The sequence below is a fragment of the Charadrius vociferus genome, unplaced genomic scaffold (genome assembly GCF_000708025.1).
Source record: "Charadrius vociferus isolate BGI_N301 unplaced genomic scaffold, ASM70802v2 scaffold161, whole genome shotgun sequence".
Lineage (NCBI taxonomy): Eukaryota > Metazoa > Chordata > Aves > Charadriiformes > Charadriidae > Charadrius > Charadrius vociferus.
The window spans coordinates 7,419,183-7,434,660 of record NW_009646928.1 but is presented as its reverse complement, the minus strand read 5'-3'; the positions used below and the strand labels follow the sequence as shown (position 1 = coordinate 7,434,660).

The 15,478-nt window shown below is 39.6% G+C and overlaps 1 protein-coding gene across 2 annotated transcripts in view; it reads right to left on the bottom strand.

Annotated features, from left to right (window-relative positions):
- ITGB6 (integrin, beta 6) overlaps nt 1-15,478 on the bottom strand; it is a 36,312-nt gene that overhangs the window by 6,337 nt on the left and 14,497 nt on the right. For both annotated transcript variants that reach the window (XM_009894625.1, XM_009894624.1), the window contains 5 exons: nt 11,571-11,705; nt 10,729-11,146; nt 9,571-9,793; nt 6,975-7,072; nt 1,968-2,087 (listed from right to left, as the gene is read on the bottom strand). In XM_009894625.1, coding sequence (XP_009892927.1) covers nt 1,968-2,087; nt 6,975-7,072; nt 9,571-9,793; nt 10,729-11,146; nt 11,571-11,705 — 994 coding nt within the window. The remainder of the gene's footprint in view (nt 1-1,967; nt 2,088-6,974; nt 7,073-9,570; nt 9,794-10,728; nt 11,147-11,570; nt 11,706-15,478) is intronic.

Genomic DNA, 15,478 nt, shown 5'->3' with positions numbered 1-15,478 from the left:
AAAAAGTTAACTGTCCCAACGGAAGCCATGACACCTGCTAAAGGATTTGTGAAACTGGCTGAAAAATATTACATTAAAATGTTTAAAATAATCAATTGCTAACTTCTTCCACTGGTCTTTTACTGTGTTGATTAGCAGCTGCTGGATACAGACCCAGATCCTGAAAAGTTAGAAAATTGTTTTCAAATTTGTGTCATCATAATTCTAAAAAATAGGCCTAGGTTGACAAGAATATAAGCTTTACAATGTTACGGATGAAGCTCTATGTCAACTGACTGATATAGAGTGTGTTGCAGAGAAAAAGACTTCTAGCGAGATCTGTATCAAAGTAAAGACACTGATGATATCAAAAAAAAAGGAGGAAACTTCATTTAACTCATGAAAACAATGAGAAAAAAAAATCCATTAGACTTCCTGAACAGATTGTACTGAACAATTTGAAGGAATTTTGCATTTCAAGTTCTGCAATAAATTTCATCATGCAATACTTCAGAGTCAAAATTAAAACTGAAGTTTCAGCTTCACCAAAACACAAAGTTGATTATTGTAATAGTAAGAATTATTACTCATGAAAATCACTGAATGCTACCAATTTGTAAAGTTGTCTGTTGAACCATGGTTTAAGGACATTGAAAATTCATTTTGATCTCATTTGGCTAGGGATTGTATTTCACATTAGTTTTTTGCTTGAAGTTATTGTTTAACTAATTGATGAAGTTTGGTTTGGGCAATGAGTTAACGCTCTGGCTACTGGTGCCATCTTCAAATAGGTTCCATAAATGAAACGAATTTGTAGAGCATTATTGGAGGTCTCATCTCTGGTGACATTCGCATGCATCACAACCACCACGGCACATAGTTTCAAGGCTCAGGAGTAGAACAGCAGATGACAGCGAAGCTGGTTATCATAGAGTTGTGGGAGGGCCACGACACATAAGCTAATGAACTGTGCCTTGCTTATGATATTATTTTCACTTTTTTTTTCCCCAAATTTACTTAAAATGCACAGTAAATGTATTTAATAAAGAGAATTTTAATCAGTGGTTTACCCTTAAATTCTTGAGTCTTAGGGGTGTAGTTTACAAAGTAAACTAGCCTTTGTTACAACCGCCTTTGCTGTAATATTAACCTGTATAAAACCAGACTACTGTTCTTATGGTAGAAGCTGCTTTTTTTTTTGCACAGTGAAACCACTTTTGTTCTCGCATGTATGCTAAAGAAACGGGTTAACTAATTAAATGCCATTTGTGCCAACAGAACAAGGTTGCAAATCTGCATGGCTTTCCCTAAAACATAACTAACATTTAGCACCAAGACACGGGGTGTGTCCAAAAAAATAAAAGGTGTTATTATTGCCTGGAAACTGAACTGTTTGGCAGCTGAAAAGTGGTGTCTGTATTCTCTCCTGTCTTACATGACTCAGAGCTTTAATGAAAAATCAGTAGTGAAACAATAGTAAATAAGGAAATAACGTTAAACGAAAGGGTATAAAGAGATCTGTTGAATATGATAGTTATGCAAAATCTTAAAAAATTAATAATGCTATAACTTTAAATGTAACTATAAATGTATTTTAGAATTTCATCAGGTATACCCAATCAGATAGCCTTTTGGATATTTGTCCATCTGTGAAATACACAGTGAAAATTTCAAAGTGAATTACAGTTTTCTCATATAATGCAAAAGGCATTCGGTATCATCATCTTAGAATTGCACAGGGCATTAGAAAAATTAACTTGCTTTTGCAGCCCAGGGATCATTTTGCTCATCTTTCATGAAAGGCCAAGTATTTATTTTACTGCCACATTAAATAAGTACTTGAGGAGGTGCTCTTTGGGCTGGGAAGAGGAGACCTACAAACACAAGGAGGTGCACTGCTGCTTAAAAGAGCTCAGCTTCTAGATTGCTCACCCTGCCTGTATTTTTAAATCAGATTTCACATAGAAAAAGCAATATTCACTGCTTACCTTTCTGTTCTATGCTGTGAATGACTGTCCTTCCCTGTTCATCCATAGCCAATAGAAATGTGGTTATACATTCATTTTCCCCCTGCAAAGAGCAGGAAATGGATTTATCCTCTGAATAATCTGCAGAGGAAGGAAAAAAAAGAGTAATTTGTCAGATCAAATGAAATTTAACATGTAATAACAAGAGAGACTGCTGGCATCATGTTTGTCACAGCCTTGTCTGTGGATGGTAGAGTGAAAAACAAAAGCAGAAATACCCTCAGAATTTCTACTAAATTTAATGCCTTTTCTTCCATCCCAAGTTTTGTTTTGTTTCAGATTTTTCACTTATATTTCCAAAGAACTGATTCAGGTGTTGTCAATCTGTGCTGACCATCTCGTGCACCTTATTAATCCGGTGTACTGTGAATTTCAATGAATTGGAAGTGCTTCCAAGATGCTTAACTGCCAGCTGTCTAGGAAATTTAATAGTCCCCAACTATGGGACAAAGTAAACAGTATGTTCTCTTTGGTTTACAGCTACTCCTATGGTGGCTAGATTATGTTTCAGAAGTAGATATACATACATCAAACAGCAATGAATACTGTTGAAAGAGCTGGCATTTATTTCTTCCACAATACCCCTGTCAAAGATTAGGGTGCCCAGGATTGTCACAATAGTAAATATAAATTAATAACAGAAAACTGTGATTCTGGGATCTTTGTAATGTGATTCCAGAGGAAGCAGATAAAAAGTGACCTGGGATGACAGTCTGCCCTGTTTATTTGTCTCTCTATTTAATATAGATAAAAACTTCATCTTATTTTTTTCCAGATGATTCCTAACTGGGAAACCTTTTCTGCTAATAAAAGTTCATTCAAAGGGAACAGGATGACAGGAGGAGGCTGGCTGTGAGGGATGATATACAACAAATAAGATGATCAAAAATTGAGACTATGGGTCCAGAGCCAGAAATGCCATACTTTCAAAGCCTGTCCATTATATAGTATTTTTACTGAGTGAAAATATCCAACCCTATAACTGTGTGCAATTATACCTCTGTGGCTGAACACTTGTTATGTTTCCATATAACCCATGATTTAAAGAGCATCAGAAACCTAGGTATGCTTTTAATACATTTTTAGTAAACTTCTTAGGTTTTTATTTTTAGAGGTAAGAAAAACCAGTAAGCTTCTCAAACATTTCTTTGAAAATAGTTGTCATTCTAACCTCTCCATTATTGCTTACCAGTCAAAACTTACTGAAATTTCATAAGCAACTGTGCTAAAAATTTTAATAGCAAGAAGTCTAATGAAATATAAAGTAGGAATCTGACAGGAATATGGATTTTAAAGAAATCTACGGTACATAAAGAAATAAGTGCTTAGTCTTTTTCTTTTCTTTTCTTTTCTTTTCTTTTCTTTTCTTTTCTTTTCTTTTCTTTTCTTTTCTTTTCTTTTCTTTTCTTTTCTTTTCTTTTCTTTTCTTTTCTTTTCTTTTCATATTGCTTATTACCATATGGTTTGATCTTATAGAAAAGACTATTAAACACCATAAAGAATGTGAAAGTATAAATAGCTGACTACACAACAGTTCTCTACTCATTTTAAAGTGAGAATCACATCTGGTTGGATTTTAATGGAAACACACTCTTGATTTGTGATAATCTTGTATTTAAACTGTTGCCTGTCCTTGGTGCAGAGCAATGTGTTATCTATCAAGGTGATATGTAGAGAAGACTTGCTGATTTAACAAGATTTGGTTTTGTTAAAAGGACCACAAACTGCAGACTGAGTGTACTCAATTAATGGCACTCAGCTCCAGGTCACAATTCCAGTAACAGTGTCACAAGTTTTGCAATATTTGTTATTTCCCAACTCTTTTAAGCAAGCAGACCCAAAGAATATTAGTTTGCTTTTTTTTTTTTTTTTCTTTTTTAAAAAAAGGAAGAAAAAGGTAGTTGTTAGCTATCCTGAAAGCAGAGAAAAACTTGCAGGCATATTCCAAATATCATCCAGAAGGCAGCAACTGCATATTAGTTATTTTAAAATTGTAATTTTTAATTTAATGTCATAATTTGAGGGAACGGAAAACTGATGATGTGCAAGGATGTGCAAGGATGTAGAAATGAAAGCAAAGATGCCAGTTCAAGCTATTCAGAATACTTATGCTTAGTATTTTTATTTCTCTGATGCTATTTTTAGGATGAGGGATCACTAAGAGAGACTATTGCATAGATTATTTTCAGTTCATCAGCGCAAAAATTTGCCTAGGTAAGTAAACTCCTGTGATTTACACCTGCATAATTTTCTCTGTTCTGCAGGGAATCATCATACTTTTCCTACTTCTGCCTGCAGCCTAGTTTTATCACTGGAGTCACACAGGAAGAAGAATTGGGTGATGGGGGGCAAACTGGATCCTTGAAGAGCAAAAAACTGTTTCCTAACAGATACATAGAGAAAAGATTTTTTTTAAAAAAAAAAAGTCTATAAATTTAAAGATCATTGTGCCTTTTCTTGGTTGTCTTTTGCTCAATAAAATGCCTTTTTTTTTTTTAACAGTTTCATCTCACTTTGAGTCAGAACAACAGAGCGGTGCTAATATAGAGGCTTATTCAGGCTGCAGCTTCCACTTTGTTGCTGTGCTGGGAATTTGTGTGGTGTCAACACTACAGAGTAGGAAAACTCTGTTTTTTTCCAAGGGAAGTGTAACTGTCCCTCATGGGCTTGTGGCAGGAGCAGCCTGGTGCCCTGTGGCAGGAGATGCTTTTTAGGAATGGCAGTTCCTCCTGGGTAGCGAGTAGAGCAGCAAGGGCTCCTCTTAGACCCGTCTGACAAAGCGGGAATTAACCCAATTTAACATTAAAATATTTTTAAAAGGGTGAAAATAAATATTCAAAAGCATGAATGCCTGCCATGGAGATGAGCCCAGTAAGCGTGAAGCCATCAGCACCTCCAGAGCTGCTATGCCATCCCATGCCCTGCCAGATGCCCAGGCAGAGAGGCTGCCACCCCCAGCAATGACCCTGCTGTGGGAGGGTGGGAGGAGAAACCCCCAGCACCCGTTGAACCCAAGCAGAGGAGGCGAAAGGCACAGCTCAGAGGCTAAAACAGGCATTCCAGGAAACAGGAAAATTTAAAGCCTACGCTTTTTTTTTTATTGCTCCACAGTTCTAGTCATTGTGTTGCAACATACGCATGCAAAAGAGAAAGTAAATCTTTAAGTGCTAATGTTTTATTTAACCTAGAGCTATTTCTGGTTTTCAAAAAGCCTTGAAGCATTAAAGAAACTGAAAACAGAAAGAAGCAGAATGCTATCATATGAAGTTCCTTAATAATCTGTTAATCTTAAATATTATGTGGTGGTTATACCACTTCCAAAATCTTTTTTTTTGTTCCGGTAATACAGTTTCAATCTTAGGATTTCTTCTATTACTATTATTTTCAAGATTTTTTTTTTTCCCCTTGGGACTTCTTAAAATGAGGCTACCTCCATGCCAAAACCAAACTCTTGTGCTATTACACAAGCATTTTGGATGAAACACAGTTTGCAACAGCTTCCTTTTTTGTTTTTTGGAGGAGTTAGGATGGGAACACTTATCCAGCCTTCACTACAGCAGTTGCTGTAACTGCTGCAAATAAATTTGAATTCTAAAGAAGTAGCTGACAGTACCAATCAGGGAAGCACAGGACATTAAAAAAAGGAAATAAGGAGGAACAGGAGATGATGTTGTCATTCTCATATTCCTGTTACCTCTGTGTGTGTGAACAGAGCCGTATAAGTCACTGTTCCTGTTCTCAATCAGTATTCATAATATTTGAAAGGACAATGTCTTATATGTTTCTAGCTACAAATATCTGCCATCCGGCAATAGCAACCTGAAGACTTTACTAACTGTAGAGATACAATAAAAGTGCTCATATGTTTTTGAAGCTTATAAAGACATTTTTTATATTTATAAACAAATACTGATGTCTAGAAAGGCAAAGCTTAATAATAATTTTAATAAAAATCCTAAATTAGAATCAGTTTTCCACACAAGGGCAAAAAGTTTGCAACTTTTGAGCTCTATATTATGGAGTAATATCAACAAAACCAAAAGGTGTAGGTTGGAAATATGTGTATCAGTGAAATTTATGCATGCATACCGCTCTGGATGGGCTCCCATCAGTTTGCAGGCACAATCCTTAGATGTGCATACAGCATTCTACATTGTCATCCTAACTTTTATATTTGTCTGATTTAATGCTCATGTTTACATCTGTGGTGTGGATATAATGCACCTATGTCCTGCCTCACCTATCAATTGCATTTTGCCATAGGACTGGGGCTAGAGTTGCCATTAGGATAAATACAGACCGCCTACTATACAGGCAAGCAGCTTCCTCTACAGGAAAGAAAAAGACTTTGATGTAATATTTCATTTAAAGTTGTATTTTTTTTTCTGAGAGTACTGTTTTATTCAAGGTTAATTCCTATTCCGGAAATTCCCATTGATGGAGGGCAGTTTTGAATTACAATGAGCAACTGAAAGATGTGCTTAGCCTTTAGGATACTAGCAGTGTCTCGATAAAACCTGACAAGAAGCAGAACGTCATTGCCAGAGGTTAAAGGGCTGTGTCTAGTTGCCGGCTGTAATCAAGAGTGTGTATAAGGACTGGAGTCAGGTTTTGTATGGTAAAAGAAGCCACACTGGAAACCATGGTGTGGGCTGACTTAACCTCAGGGGCTTTCATTGGCCACTGATTTGCAGGGACTAGTATTTATTAAATTCTATCCTTTCTTACATAAACTGCTTAGAAAGTAGGGGTGATCCAATGAGTTAATTAACCTGGAGGGGCAATACCAGCCCTGATCTGCATTTCCTACTTACCACAGAAGAACCGTAGACAGACAGCCATTGCCTTATGATCCCTAATATAATTCCACAGCAGAAAAACAAGGCTACTTTCAAATATAAAATTACTGAAAGTAGAAACTATCGCTAATCATGCACACACACAAAAAGGAAGATTGAGTGTACAAACCTTCTGCAGTGCTGACAGTTGCATCGACCAATTGGCATTTTTCACTGCATTCTCCCGGTGACTTGTCATCGGAAGCCAAGTGACATTCCACACAGCTCCTGTGGAAAATAATTCAGCGGCTCATCAATCTCTGCCTGTCACAAAGCAACAATATAAAAGCCAGGACCTATGCATCTGCATTTTAAAAAGAAGCTAAACAAAAGGTCTTGTGCTATGGATACAGTAGTTCTCAGAAATATGATAGGTATTGGCAACAAAAAAAACCCAACCCTGCTTGAATAAAGGTATTGTGGATAAGCTCTCTCATCCTTTTTCCTCTCCCAGCTTATTAGCCACCAGACAGAACCCAAGCAACATTATTCATGGAGGAATATCAAAGTCATGGGGTTACTCACACATAATATTAATTTTCAAATATAAATATTCCAAACTAAGCTTTCAGTAAATACCAGCCGAAGGAATGCCTATCAGATGAACAATATCTGAAATCGGCTTCAGACAGATCAAGCTGGGGTACCTACTGTAAGTATTCCTTTGTTAAAAGTCTATTGAATAATGTATTAAAACACTACTCAGGTGTCTCAACAGATGTCTCTTGAATGTGATTACTTGTCTCAGGAATTACTTAGATCCTAATTATGCAATTTATTGGGAAATTATTTACTTTAATAGTGGAACACAGAGTCTAAACCAGTTCCTTTAGAAGTGTCTGAAAATCTTCCCAGAAATTCAATGAGGATTTTAATATATCCAAAGTTTATTTATGGAAAAAGGAAGCAACGAACACAATTCCTATATGAAAATTTTTGATGCAAAAGGTATCTTGCTGATTTTTCACAAATAGCTTCAGCCAGATTCAGAGCCTGTGACTCTAAGAAGAAGCCTGAAAGACCGACTGCTTAAAGAAATGAAAAGAGAAGAACGGCAGGAAAACATCCCCGAAAAGAACTGGCCATCTCTTGTTGCATTGAGTTACATATAACCATGAGAATACGCTGAGGCTGTTGAGATTATCTTCATGTGATGGAGATGACCTTTATCACTCGTGCTGGAGATGGTGAATAGTAAAGGCAAGGGGGTAATGGGATAGCCTCTATCTCATGGAGGAAAATTCAGCGGTGTTGGTGTTTTCGTCATATTTGCCATGTTTCCCATACTACCATTCTTTTTCTCAGCTGCCTAGCCATTAATCTCCATACCCTCTGACCTGGTCTTTCAGCTCTCTCGGTCACCCTACCCAGATATTCCCAGTGTTGTCTCTCTTTTGGCTTTCCCTGCCCTGTATTTCAGCCAGGGAAGACATTGAAACAGAGAGAAAAGATCTAACGCTGCATACAATATACATGTTCAAATAGGCTAATGTAATGCCCATCGTGTAACTTTATATTTTGTATTCTCTGCCAAATTGTGCAGAGCAAAGCAGCAGCATTGTCCTTTGTGTTTAGAGCAGTTGCATGCAGAAGTCCTCTTTACTTAAAGCTGTGAACAAACTGTTTGGCTTGGTTTTGCAGGTCCAATTTAGCACTAACATAAATGATGATTAAATCACATGCCACAGAGTTGCCTCTCATCTCAGATATAGTGTAGACTGCTACGACAGGCATGAAAATACAGTGGTGGAGAGCTGGTGTGGAAAAGAAATGGGCCTCAACTCTAAATGAGTTTTTCATGAAACATTAATGCAACTTGCACTAACTCGGCGCTCAGCGAGCAAAACCAGGGTCATTAATAATGAGTATTCTGTGAAGCCTAATTCAACTTCTAACTTGAATTTCTACTGAAGCCTGCGTACTTTGGGCTGACTGTGGCCCTGCAAGAGCTCACGTAATACAAGCATAAGCATGCGTGTACTTAGAGCGGTCAGCTTTGTGTCACACATATTTTTGGTTGCTTTTCCTATCATGCCCTGTGGCACACAGCACGCATCACAGCAGGAAAGCGACATAAATTTTGTATGCTCAGTGAATAGAAGACACTTCACCATTTACAATCAATTTATTATCAACTTATACATGACATACAGCTACCCACTGATTTCATCCCCAGACTGTGACCCAGTTTATCACAGCTGGACCAATTCAATTCAGCCAAGCTTAACTGAATTTGGATTAGGAATTTGCACATGTGTAAAGCTTGAGCAGACAGCATGACCTTATCAATTCATATGCATGAGAATGGTAATACAAATGCTGAACTTTTCTGTGAGTCCTCATTTTTGCTGTAGCAGCTGTGATGGGATGTTTTTATTCTGTACTGTGGAATGCAAGGAGATTCATCTGTATTTGTCTGATGTTATCATATAAGGGCACTATTCTGATTAGTTGTACAACCAGGGACAGCAGTGGAAGTGTGATGTGTTACTCGTGCTGCTTGTAGGTGATTAAATTGTTTTCCATAAAGTTCTATTGTATGTGAGTAATACTGATAAATGGTTGATATATGAGTTACAACTACCTCTCTCAAAGGGCAAAGAAGCTCTTGGGTTCTGGTCTGTAAATCCAATTTACGGTAGCGGCAGTAAGCACGCTGGTGAAGCAGTCTAGGAAATAGACACCTGGATGATACAAACATCAGAGATGTAAAACCAGCACATTACCTTCTGGAACTGCAAGGGTCACTGCAGAGAGGGCATTTTTCACATGTTTGGCCTGAAGCCCCCGGATGGGTGCAAGCACACGACCCACAGACGCATTCACCTCTCCCACTGCACAGCGTCCCATCCTCAGCAGTGCAGGTGCTGGTGTCAGTTGTGCAATTACAGTATTCACCAGTCCATCCACTGTGGCACATGCATTCCCCACAATCACAGTCACCATTGCCTGGAAAAACATTCATTATACTTCAAATCAGTCTCTTAATAAGAATCCAAATGATGCCTTTAAAATAATTCTCCTTAATAGCAGATATTTCCCTGTCTCCAACTCTTCTTGCTCTTAAACGTCCTTCTTCCTCCCCCAGAATTTTCAGTTTTAAGCCAGGATCAAATTTTCGCTTAGGCTGGCTGTAAGCCAGAGCAGCTCCATTCTCTTCACTGGAGTCCTCCACACAGATCTTATCTCCCAACAGTGCACAACCTAATGGGTAAATCCTCTTTCATTTATAGCAGCATAATTTCAGCCTGTCTATTCAGCACAATCTCATTGCTGGTTCCTGCCAGTTTAATCCTACTCTCATTGTTTCAATAGAATCACTTCTCATTTATAATGGTATAGTCCAGGAAAAAAAATACGGATACAAGTTCTCAAATTCTGATTGTATCTTACTAAGATAAAGCAAGAATAATTTAGGTTACTGGGTTAAAATTATAAAAATATTAGAATTATCCTAAAAGTGATTAAGATTGATTAATTAATTAAGATTTCTATGCTTTGATAATTATGCCAGAGTGAGACTGTACACTGGCTAACACCGATGCATGACAATATACTTACCTAAGCTTCCTTAGAGCTACAATCATCTACAGTCATTAAAAGCCTGACCCAGTGTGATGGTAGCTGATACGCTCCAATAATGCCATGCCAACTTAGACTAGCTATGGAGTGGCTGAAGGTGTCTCATTTTTAAATTTGAAAACAGGGTTAAAAACTGTTTCTTGTTTTAAGTCTAAAGATGATACAGAAATAGTAAATTACACCTTATACAGAATTGATTGCAACTGAATATATGATGAAAGTATAGATACACAAGCTCATAGCTGAGTGAGACAATAACACTTTAAAATGCAGCTACTAAAAATAGCATCAAGGGACCGTACCTCCACATTGAAGCCCTCTGTGTCTCACACAGGAGAAGTCATCGCACTCACAGCGTGGCCCGTACACCTTTCCGTACGGGGATGGGTGGCAAACGCACTGCCCGCAGTAGCAGTCGCCTCTCCCGCTGCAGGAGCTCTGCTCTGCCGAGTCCTTGCAGGAGCCGGCTCCCAGGGAGCTCTCGTGGCATTCGCAGTGTGGCCCCACGTAGCCCGGGCTGCAGACGCACACCCCGCACTCCAACGATCCTTTCCCTTGGTTGCATTTTGGGCTGTTCTTCTCAGCCTTCACCTGACAGTTACAGCTGCATTGGGGATGAATTTCCATTTCCAGCGTGTCACTGAGCCCCACTGGTTTTATCACAATATGCCTTCTGGTTTTTTCACAAGAAGAGAGACTTACAGTCACGTTGAAAGAGACCTGGAGGTTAAAATGGTGCCTGTTCAGAGCTGCAGCACGTGTAGCTCTGCAGGGTGCTCTGGAAGCACATGCATAGGACAGAACAAGAGGGTCGTGGATAACAGCATGGTTAGAGTTGGAAGGGACCTTAAAGATCATCTAGTTCCAACCCCCCTGCCGTGGGCAGGGACACCTTCCGCTAGACCAGGTTGCTCAAAGCCCCATCCAACCTGGCCTTGAACACTTCCAGGGATGGGGCATCCGCAACTTCCCTGGGCAACCTGTGCCAGTGCCTCACCACCCTCAGAGTAAAGAATTCCTTCCTAATAACTAATTGTGCTTTTTTGTAACTTGTTCGGAGGAAGATTATTAAATAAAGGGCAAACTCTCTGGTGTCCCAGATTCTCTGGACTTCATGTCTTTTGAGAATTTGTTCTTTACTTACTGTGTCTCCCACTTTCACATGAGAGCATTTCCTCTGATGTGGAAAAAGGGTCCCATTGTTGCAGATGGCTGTGAAAGAGAGATTGAGCCCTTCTGTCTCTCCCAAGACCTCCAGCTCCACCTCGGACCTCAGCTCCTTAAAGGAAAAAGGTGTGAGATGAATGGAGTGATAACACTGCCAAGTGCTGCTAATGCTCCACGTCTGTTTCTACGCAGATTGTAACTTATCCCGACATACAGAGGAGTAATTTGTGGGTTCAGCACTTTATTTACAGACTTCTGTATTGCAAGAAAAATGGAGAACAAGCAAAACAAAGAAAGTGCCGACAGAACTGGCTTTCAGTGGAAAGCAACAGTGGTATCAGTTTAATATCCGTTATCTCGGGGCTTATTTCCTGCCTTTTCAGGAGAATAAATTCAGTCTTTTATTAAATCATCATTCATCACTAAGTGCGCTGCTGACTGATACAGGTTTTCCTTTAGCTCTGCTCTTACCAAGGAACGGATTTGTGTTGACTGCATTGGTAGCACTGGGCTTCTCCTGACTAGCCAGCCTATGGCAATATTGCTCCCTGCTTATCTCTGCTGGTAGAATCAAATCTCACACTCTCTCACGGCAGGGCAGGCTCCAAGCTCAGTTTTGCCTCAGTGCAGGGCCTTTGTGACCGAGCTCGATGTTTCCACGGCTGGAGACAGAGCCAAGTCTCACGGTGAGCTCCCACAGCCAGGGGCCTCGTTCCGTTCCTTTCTTCTCCCAATGGAAATTCCTGCTTCATGAGCTGTTGGTGCTATTTCAAGCTGTATACAGCAACGTACTCATTTCTTAAATCAATTTTTTCAGTCAAACATTAATTTCTTAAGTGAAAATCTTACTTCCCGAAGTCTCTCACACCCAGGTTTTTATATTTAACTCTTTAAAATATTCTATAGCAACTTTGCTTACACAATTTAGGTTTAATCCAAAGCCTACAGCAGACCACAGGGAAATTCCGTATGACTTCATTGGATTGTGGATCCAGTAAATGGAAATTTTTCAAAAGTACCTTAGCAATTGCTGAGCAAAAGTCTCACTGACTTGCCTTTGTGCTCTTGTGAGCTTAATTGCTTTACAAAATACCCCCTGCACTTCAATCAGAGCATGAGGAACTCACTGACCTTACTTCAGTGAGTCATTCCAGTAAAGTCATCAGGATGACTCACTGGTGTAAAGGTTTGGTGGGGTAAAACCAACTAAAAGTAGAATAGGTATAAACTTGCATAGCCAACAGCTCCCTGTTCTTCATACGTGTCCTGGATTCCCTGGAAATTTGTCTTAGGGTTGTGGGTTTTTTTTAGCGTCTTCTCATTTGGAAAGCCTTGTCAGTAAACCAAAGCGCTTAATAAAGAACAGTAACATGTCATGCAAGATGCATTCACATAATTCCCAGAGGTCTTTCCAGCACACAGCCAGAGCAGTAAGACTGCGCAGTGGGCATCAGGTTGGTAACCTTGGCAGCTCTGGATGTGTCCAGGTTTCCCTTCATGTTTGTTTTAGAGTTAGGTGCTTGTGTTGTTATTGAAACAATGCAGAGATTAGTAGAAAATAATTTGTTTGCAATAGCTGAGCTCTCACAACAAGATAAAATAGAGCAAACCTCTACACAAAACTGTGAATGATGGTATGTGCTAATGTTACAGGAAATATCACCAAATAGTCCCTCTTCCACCAGCTGCAAAACTACGAGGGTCCAAATGAGGGCACCCATGAGAGAAAATTAAATACTGCCGAAGGCCAAGTGGTAATACTTTGAATCCTGGTGCCTGTACTGGGTCATTAGGAACATGCCTTGCTGTTGTGAGAGGTCAAAAAACACACCTTACGCCACAGAAAATGAATGCATAAACTGCGATAATCTCCAGTTTCTTATATCTTGCTATCTGTGAGGATTTCTAATGGTGTTTTAAATCTCCTAAGTGCCTGGCCATAGTCTGGGGACAAACAGCAGATAGTTTTGTGAGTTTTAAGCCATTCACAGAGAAACATTTGTGGTTCAAAAAATTTTCTGAGTGAAACAACAGACAAAGGAATGTTACAACCTTGTGCCCCTGTGTTTCCTGTCGCATTTTAATATATTATTTCTTTGGTCTTATTTCCTGTAAGTGAAAAGGGAACCATGCACTGAAAAAAAAGAGTGGAATTTTTCTGAAATTTTAAAATGCTGGAATAACTTTAGTCAAACGGCCTAATATCTGTCACAAGGCAATTTATCCTACAGCTCTGCAATACAAAGTTATGCCGAATTCAATGTTAAACAAAGCAGGCAGAAATATGCTTACAGAAGAAAATGAATCATACTTGGAAAGAACACGAGAGCTCCTTGTAACAAATATTTTGACAGCTCAGACTTTCTTAACTTGCTTACTTCCTCCCTGAAGCTTTTAGATAGCAACACATAGGGAATGGCATTAGCAAACCTTGTGTTTGAGCAGCAAGCAAAGACTCAAAGGCACTTTAAAAGCGTTAAAAGATTTACCCAACTTTACTCTTGGGTGGCAAATAGTTATTTATGCCTTTTTTGTGGGTAAAGAAGCAGAGACATGGGGCATTGAATTACGCTGCTGAGAGTATCATGAGAGGGCTGTGGCAAAAGTTGAATTAGATCTTCTGTTTTGCATGTGATTTTTAACCCTCATTTTCCCCTTCCCAGCCCAAAAAAAAATCAGATGTCTTCACTTATAAGGTGGTTTTCAACATTTCCTACTTGGAAGATTTTCAATCATGAAGCAAGAAAAAGGGCTTGGGGAAATTTTGAGTGTGACATGTTGCTACTTGTACACTTTGTACATCTTGAAATGTATGTGGGATTTTAAGAACCTATGAGCAACTTTGGTGCGTGGTCCAGACATGCTGTACCTGAATGAGGACACGACGAGGTATGGCCTAAAGACAGGAGCACCGTTCCTGCAGCCGCCTTCCTGCTGCTATGGGAGGGGAATGAGCACCCAGCTCAGAGCCCCCTCCAAACCCTGCCTACAGCATGGCTGAACCAGCCAAAACAACTCAAGAGCTTCACCAGGGTCACCTCTGACAACTCTGGGAGATGATCTGCTCAGCACGCAGCAGCTTAAAAGCCAACAACGTTCTGGGTGTCACGAGCAAGGGTGCTAAGAAGACCGAGGGCATCATTTTTGCTCTGTATAAACCTCAGTGTACCCTGTCTTGTTTACTTCAAGCTCCTCTGGTCTCCACAGCTCATGAAGGACTCACTGGAGTCAGGGAGGATAAAGAAAAGGTCAGCTAAAGTCACCGAGGGGATGGAGCAGCTGAGGAGAGATTTAAAAGGTTGGGATTGTCGAATTTGGAGGGAAGGCTGCCGAGGTGGAAGGTGTCTCAGTGATAAAATATTATGAAATCATGAAGACATGAAGATAAGGTGAATGCAGAGCTATTATTCACCAAACCCTGCAACACCAGAACTAACGTGCACTCCGTGAAACTTCAAAGCATAGGGAGTAGTTTAAACTGGGAAAACGTATCTTGACACAAACTCGTTTTTGCCACAGGAGGCGATGAGACTGAAAATATGAGCAAGTTCAAAAAGGAGAGTAGGAAAAAAAATAAATGCAGACAATAGATAACTCTACGGGGAGGAGGCAAGGATGCAGTCTCCACTTTTCCAGTATTCCAGGAAGGCAGAAGATGCCATGACACTGCAATTAGAGGAAGTACCATTCTGCACTTACCACAATGTCGCAGCAAAGGCAGCAGGATACAGCACTCGGACAATTATTTTATGTTTTTCCATCACTCACTGGACAACAAAATGGTATTTCAGCTGTTAAGTGTAGGAACCTCTGTCTATGCGCTAGAGTGTCAGCCTCAAGAACTCCTGATAGGAACCAGATGTGACTAGCAACAGGTTGGACTCC